Genomic DNA, 7514 nt, shown 5'->3' on the forward strand with positions numbered 1-7514 from the left:
GCCACCGGACTGCAGAGTCTGCCATGGGATCCCATCAGCATATCAGGAACCAGCCCATGCTGTTCTTACCTGATCTGGAAACTCACTGCAACCCATCCCTTCTGGGACCTGACACCAAATTGCCACAACCACACTGGAGCTGCAGTTCAGGACAACATCCCACAGATGGGGAACTGAGGCTCAGAGCAAGGATATTACTGCCCAAAGTCATGCAGGCAGTGGATGATGCAGAATTGTTTCAAAGAAGGTCCATCTTCCTTCATAATCAGAGCCATAACCCAAATAAATGTCCCCTAACTCCTACATACAGGACCCCCTATGCAAGGATGGCTCTGTCCCCAGGAACAAGGGGTATTAATGAGCTGGATAGACTTGGAGGTGTGTTCCGAGGAAGGGGATGTGGAGGATGTCACAGGAAAATTGAGAAGTCCATGGAAGCTGTGAGAGAAAGAAATACCATGCTCGGAGGACAGGAGAGGTGTTGTATTTCCTTCCTTATTTGCCTGTATTTCTCCTCAGGGCTCATTGTCTCGGTGACCTCACCTGACTTACGCAGAGATGTCACACATCTGTCTGTGCTGACATGAGCTCCACAGCACAGCAGGAACCCATGTCCCCAGCAGCACCTCGGCCTCAGGACCCCGTCCATGGTGAGGACCCCAGGGATGTGCTGAAAATGGAGGAGACCCCATGGGGGAGGCTCTGGGAGGGAAGGACATGCCCTGATCTCCTCACCAGGACAGGACATCTCAGGAAGCCTCGGGATCCACTGTAGTGGCCTCAAAGACACCAGAGCCAGGCTAGGCCTCTGGGGACTGGCTGTTCCCCTTCCTGTGGGGCTGATGATGTGATAACCCCGTGACAGTGAGGACTGGGCTCTGAGTGGCCACACCCTGTGTGTCTATCTGTCCTGCAGGCACCGAGGTCCCTCCATCTTTACAGCTGGGCCAGAGAGAGGAGACGGCCATGACCCCCGCCCTCACGGTTCTGCTCTGTCTAGGTGAGAGCCAAGGAGGGGAGGGAATGCCTTACTCTGGGAGGGACCTGCCCCACAGCCAGGCCCTGGCCTGTCAGAGATCCCAGGCTCAGGGGGCTCATGGAGAGGAGGGGTTCTGTTCAGGATTTGGGGCAAACCTCTCACAGGGACTCTCTTCCAGGGCTGAGTGTGGGCTCCAGGACCCAAGTGCAGGCAGGTGAGTCTGTCCCCAGGGATCCCACTCCCACCTCCTCACTGGGGACAGAGAACACCCACCAGGCAGGGAGGAAGGAGATCAGCAGCTCTGGGCTGAGAGAGGGTCCCCCTCTGGGGGTTTGGATATTGGGGGTGGGAAGGGTCTTGTGACGCAGCCTCTGTTTCCTTCCAGGGACCCTCCCCAAACCCACCATCTGGGCTGAGCCAGGCTCTGTGGTCCCCTGGGAGGCACCTGTGACCATCTGGTGTCAGGGGAGCCTGAAGGCCCAAGAGTACTTCCTGTATAAAGAAAGATACTCAGGGACCTGGAACAGACAGCCTGAACTGGAGTTCAAGGACAAGGCCAAGTTCTCCATCACACACATGACAGATGTATATGCAGGACAATATCACTGTTACTATAGAAGCACCACTGCCTGGTCTAATCCCAGTGACCCCCTGGAGCTGGTGGTGACAGGTGTGAGCCCACTCAGGTCTCCAGCCCAGGCTATGCCCTCAGGAAGAGGGTCTGCTCTCAGGATGTCGCCCTCTCACAGCCCATCCCTGGGGATCATGTGGGGGGATCTGAGCCCCATGTAACACAGCCCCTCCCCTCTCCTAGGGATGCACAGCAAACCCAGCCTCTCAGTCCTGCCCAGCTCTATCGTGCCCTCAGGAGGGAATGTGACCCTCCAGTGTGTATCATGGACAGGATTCCACAGGTTCGTCCTGATGAAAGAAGGACAACGCCAGCTGTTCTGGACCCGGAACTCCCAGCAAGCACCTAGTATGGGGTTCTGGGCCCTGTTCCCTGTGGGGCCTGTGATCCCCAGCCTCATGTGGACATTCAGATGCTATGGTTATTACAGCAACACCCCCCAGGAGTGGTCACTCCCCAGTGACCCCTTGGAGCTGTTGATCTCAGGTGAGAAAGCCTGGTTTTCATCCCATCCATGGTTTGAGGCACCAGACAAGTTTCAGGGGCCAACCTACCAGGGAAGCCCCAGATGTGAGGGTGGGTCAGGGGACCACAGGGGTCACAGGTCAGAGACTCCAAGGGTGAGGGACATAAGACCTGGGGATTAGGACAGGAGAAGGGAGGTTTGAGGTAATCAGCCCCTACAATCCACGGCTGGTCTTTCCCAGGTGTGTTGGGGAAGCCCTCCCTCCGGATCCAGCAGAGCCCTGTTGTGACCTCTGGACAGAATCTGACCCTCCAGTGTCTCTCTGATGTCAGCTATGACAGATTCGTTCTGTCCAAGGAGGGGGCACGTGACCTTCTTCATCGTCATGGCTGGCAGTCCCAGGCTGGGCTCTCTGGGGCAGACTTCCCCCTGGGCCCAGTGGGACCCTTCCACAGGGGCCGGTACACATGCTACGGTGGACACAACCTCTCCTCCCAGTGGTCAGCCTCCAGTGGCCCCCTGGACATCCTGGTCGCAGGTGAGGGGCCACAGTGCAGGGAAAGCCCCAGACTCTACACAGGTCCCTGTGAGGGAAGCCCAGCTGATGGTGGCCAACCTGGGAGGTGGGGTCTCCAGGGAGGGAAGAGACAGAAATACGGGATGAGGATGGGAGAGACTCAGAGGACACAGAGAGATTCAGGTCAGAACTAGGGCTGGACAGCCCCTCACCCACCCTTCCTCTCTCTAGGACAGTTCCCCTACACGCCCTCCCTCCAGGTGCAGCCAGGACCCACTGTGGCCCCAGGAGAGAATGTGACCCTGCTGTGTCAGTCACTGAGCTCTGTGGATATTTTCCTTCTGTCCAAGGAGGGGGCAGCCAATCCCCCACTGCGTCTTAGATCAAAATACTCTTCTGGGCTGTACCAGGCGGAATTTTCCATGAGTCCTGTGACCTCAGCCCACAGGGGCACCTACAGGTGCTATGGCTCATTCAACACCTCCCCCTACCTGTTATCACACCCAAGTGTCCCCGTGAAGATCCTGGTCTCAGGTGAGGGCCCCTGACCCTGTCTCCTTCATATGCCACATTGTCCTCAGGGCCCTGTGCCCACAAGAGCACGGGGCTGGGATGGAAGAGAGGGGCTCTGAGGGAGTCCACCCTTCACACTGCCCTCCCACTCCTGCCCCTTCCCTCGCCCCCGTCACCAGAATTTTCCACGTGGAGGAGGAGGAGTACCTGGGGACCTCAGGGTAAATGAAGAGGAGGGGTGTGAGCATAGACAGGGTCTCTAAGGGAAGCTCCTGCCCCCGCTCCTGTCTTTTTGCACAGGATCCTCTGGACACCATGGTCCCCCACCCACAATATCCAGCCCAACAGCTGGTGAGTTACAGGGGCGTCCGTCCAGGGGCTTTGGTTCCAGTCTCTCAGAGATGAAAGGGGGCCGATGGGCACCAGGGGTCTCGGCTGGTGGAGGAGGCTGGGTGTTCATGGGATAGGGAGGGGTGGGGACCCATCTGGGGGAGGGGCAGCAGGTGCAGTGGAAGCACACAGGCCCTCCCCTGACCCTCTACTGACCCCAGGAGTCTCTGAGGGTAAGTGAGGGTCTCTGTCAGGAGGTGGTGGGTGGGTCATGGGGATCAGGGCTGATTTACACCCTCACTTCATGACCCTCTACATTCCCTGTCTTGGACATGCCCCTCCCATGTGTGGGCCTCAGTTTCCCCAAGTGTAAAAGAGAGAGTCATGGCCCAGATTAGATTTGTCCTTGGTTCTGACCATGGCTCTGACCTCCTGGGAGAGGAGGGCTCATGGGGAAGTTACCCAAATCATGATTCTAGGGAAGGTGTCTGTCCCTCTGCAGCAATGACAGTGATATTGTAGGAGGAGGGGAGGAGAGGGAAGTTGATGGCTGGGGGTGTTGAGGTCTGGAAGGACCCTCAGCTCAGGATGAAGATGCTGGGACAGATCCTGCCCCAAATGAGGAGCCCAGAGCCTCGGAGTGGTGACCTCACAGGGGAGGCATGAGTAGAGCACAGGGAACCTTCATCCCAACTTCCTGTCCCAGCCCTGCCACCTCCACACTGGACGACCTGGGACACGTGATTGACCCCTCTGTGCCTCAGTTTACAGTCTGTGGAGCAGGTGGGAGGGACAGCAATCCCCTGCTGCATGATCATTGTCAGAGTCACAGGTGCAAGCACAGAGCCCAGCAGGTGCCTGGCACACAGTAGGTGCTCAGTAAAATGGAATCACTGGCTCATTCATGGTATAGCTCCTGCCCAAGGTCCTAGCTGGTACCTGTACGTCCTCATCGGGTCCTCGGTGGCCTTCATCCTGATGCTCTGCCTCCTCATCCTCTTCCTGGTCCGACAGCAACGTCGGGGCAAATGCAGGAAGTCAAGTAAGAAGGGGCTGAGGCACCCCAGGGGTGGTGGTGCTCTGTGGGCTGACCCAGGGTGGGCTCAGGGCAGCAGCCAGAGGGAACCCAGAGAGGTGGGAAAGGCCGATGTAGGACACTTCCACAGAATCTCAAGTCAGAGAGTCTAGACAGAAAACACCCAGGTTGGCTCCCATGTGCCAATAGAAGGTGCTCCCCTCTTTTCAATCTTGGGAGATGGAGAAACACACAGGCAATGCGGGTGAAGGGCTCCTTTCCCTGGTATCACATGGAGGCAGGAGGTTGTAACCTCCCATTCCAGAGGGATGCTGATTCCTAATGTCCTGCAGGGGATGCAGACCCAGAGCCCAAGGACAGAGGCCTGCAGGACAGGTAACTCCTGCCCACAGACCCCCAGACTCCCACCCACCCACCCCCTGCATGCCCTCTGACACCATGTCTCCTCCCCAGCTCCAGCCCAGCTGCTACCACCCAGGAGGAAACCCTCTGTGAGAGGAAGGGGCTGCCTTGGGGGTGGGCTGGGAAGGTTTGGGGTAAGGGGTGAGGACTCAATTCCCACATGCATGATCTTAGCACTTAACCTCACCCCTGGATCCCCTGGGTCACAGCCTCCTCATCTGGGAGCAGGTCAGGGTCTGCACCCCTGAGAGAGCTCAGGGAACCCGCCAAGACACACACCCCGTTCTACTCCACAGATGCTGCTGTGCAAGACACATGGCCTGAGGAAGGGGTCGAGCTGGACCATCGGGTGAGACCCCCACTCCCATCTGGACCATAGGGTCCTCTTGGTGCCAAACTTAATCTGACACATGCTTCTCTGTCCTCACACCACCCTGTCTCAGCTCTGTCCCACGTGTACCTTCTCCCTTCTTGGGCACCTGGGTCATCCCGCTGTGACCTCCTGGGCCCTCCTCCCCATGTCTGGCTACCCATCCACTGTCTGACTTCTTGTTGTTGGGATGCATACCCAGATCTCAACAGGGTGCATGAAGAAGTGAATCACCCACAAGTCTCTAGGCCTCCTTCATTCATTCACTCAGCAGAGGAGCACGAGCGGTCTAATATTACCAGGCCCCACCTAGTGTTGCAAGCTCAACAGTAAGCAAAACTGAACCATACTCAGTGAGCTCTCCTTGTGGGTGTCAGACAATATGCAAAGAAGCTGCAGCATCCTCAAGCACAAAGTGAGGCTAAGAAATATAAAACAAGATATGGGAGTAGCAAGTGCAAAGGTCCTGAGGCAACAACATGGTTTTTCAGGAACATGGGTCATATGGCTGGTGGCAAATGGGCAAGAAACAGTGTCAGGAATAGAACCAGAGCCATAGAAAGAAAACATCACATGCTTCAAGGCTCAGGAAGTCCCTGCAGAGTCCAGCAGGAAAGTGACCTAATCTGCCTGAAAGTTTGAAAGCATCACTCTGGCCACAGTGTGGCAAATTGACTGAAGTGATGGAGTGAATTCAAGGAGACAAACCTCCCCCTCACTGTCTGTCTGCAGAAGAACACACAGGATGAAGAACCCCATGGAGACATGTACGCCCAGGTGAGCTACTAATGATCAAGTCCCAGGCAGGTCCTGGCCACTCCTCCTTCCTCCCTTTCAGGAGGATTACAGGACTCAGAGGACAGACAAGCAGAGGAAGATAGGTGGATGGACAGTCAGGTGGGCCCTGTCTTCTCTGATCACCCTGGCTTCCCCCCACCCCAACACCAACCTCCCCTCTCACTCTCCCCTGCTGCAGGCTGCTGCATCTGACGCCCCCCCAGATGTGACCTACGCTCAGCTGAACCACTTGACCCTCAGACAGAAGACAAGTGCATCCTCTCCCTCCCAGTCAGGGGAGCCCCCAGCAGAGCCCAGCGTGTATGCTGCTCTGGCCATTCACTAGCCCAGGAAGGACCCAGACCCCACGGACCCAAGGAAGGCACAGGACCTGCCCATAGTGGGTGCTACCAGCCAGCCTGGACTCCTCACACAGACCACTAGTAACTCCTGGGACCCTTTGCAAGTCACCCAATTCTGCCCTCAAAGATAGCTAATATCCCTACACTATGGAAATTAAAGCAGTGGACTTCTCAATAATCCAGGAATTTAATGAGAAAACCAAAATGGAAATGAGACAATGTTTACACGGAGGGATAATGTAAATGTTACACATCAAACCTATGAAATGGGAAAATTAAGAACCAAATCAATGACCCAAGCTATCATACCAAGAATTTAGGGGAAAAAATAGCAAATTATTCCAAATGAAGGTAAGAGGAGGGAAATTATAGTGATACAAGAAGCTACTAATGAGGACAAACAAAAATAGAGAAGAATCAATAAATCTAAAACCTTCATTTTTGCAAATATTAATCACATGTATAAATCCTAGCTACAACACCCAAGGAACATAGAGAAAGAAGGCTTACATCACCATTATCAGTATGGCATCTCAGCCTACAGACTTTAAATCAATAACAGAATGTATTATGTTCATTTGTTATTGGTTGTTATATTATGAACAATTTTATGACAAAATATTAGAAAATGTAGATGAAACAGAAATATACGTTACCAAAAAATAAATAATTAAAAATTAAAAATAAAAAAAAATTTTAATAAAATAAATAAATAAAAAGAAATATACGTTACCAAAATGATGGTCACAGGAATAAATGAAAAATCAGAATTGCTGTATGTATAAAAACATGGTGAATATGTAATTAAAGTTTTTCTGACAAAGTGAACTGAGTCTAGAAAACTCCACTGGTGAATGCCTCCAAATACTGATGCACTCATGAAATATACACACACACAGACACATGGACACAGCCACATACACATGAATATGTGAAAACACACAGACACGCAAACACACATGCACACACATGAGCACACCTACATATGCAGAACACAGGAACACACATAAACACACATGAACACATAAGGATACACTTACATACACAAGAACAGACACATCTATATACACACAAACATATGAACATACGTGAACACTGAGACACATCTTCATGCATGAACATGTGAGCACA

The 7514-nt window shown here is 53.6% G+C and overlaps 1 protein-coding gene across 13 annotated transcripts; it reads left to right on the forward strand.

Annotated features, from left to right (window-relative positions):
* Window positions 1–510: 510 nt before the first annotated feature.
* Window positions 511–7211, forward strand: LOC140642965 (leukocyte immunoglobulin-like receptor subfamily A member 6). Of its 13 annotated transcripts, none has more exons than XR_012039376.1 (14): window positions 513–650; window positions 917–1000; window positions 1158–1193; window positions 1365–1649; window positions 1794–2096; window positions 2318–2614; window positions 2825–3127; window positions 3407–3457; window positions 4451–4478; window positions 4805–4847; window positions 4926–4963; window positions 5171–5223; window positions 5977–6021; window positions 6221–6316. XR_012039376.1 is itself a non-coding variant. In XM_072844259.1 (14 exons), the coding sequence occupies exons 1-14, from the start codon at window positions 584–586 to the stop codon at window positions 6249–6251; spliced, it is 1590 nt and encodes a 529-aa protein (XP_072700360.1). In that variant the 5' UTR covers window positions 513–583; the 3' UTR covers window positions 6252–7211. The 13 variants fall into 13 exon arrangements, 12 of the variants coding, with proteins under 12 accessions (XP_072700358.1, XP_072700406.1, XP_072700416.1 ...); XM_072844259.1 differs by having other exon boundaries at window positions 2825–3053; window positions 6221–7211; XM_072844231.1 differs by having other exon boundaries at window positions 514–650; window positions 4350–4478; window positions 6221–7211.
* Window positions 7212–7514: the final 303 nt, after the last annotated feature.

The sequence above is a fragment of the Canis lupus genome, chromosome 1 (genome assembly GCF_048164855.1).
Source record: "Canis lupus baileyi chromosome 1, mCanLup2.hap1, whole genome shotgun sequence".
NCBI lineage: Eukaryota > Metazoa > Chordata > Mammalia > Carnivora > Canidae > Canis > Canis lupus.

Excerpts from the sequence above, each read along its gene's own strand:
- LOC140642965 (XM_072844231.1), top strand. The coding sequence starts at position 584 with ATGAGCTCCACAGCACAGCAGGAACCCATGTCCCCAGCAGCACCTCGG. Across the intron at positions 3,458-4,349 it reads AATATCCAGCCCAACAGCTG|CTCCTGCCCAAGGTCCTAGC; the intron begins GTGAGTTACAGG and ends TTCATGGTATAG. Across the intron at positions 6,022-6,220 it reads ATGGAGACATGTACGCCCAG|GCTGCTGCATCTGACGCCCC; the intron begins GTGAGCTACTAA and ends CCCCTGCTGCAG.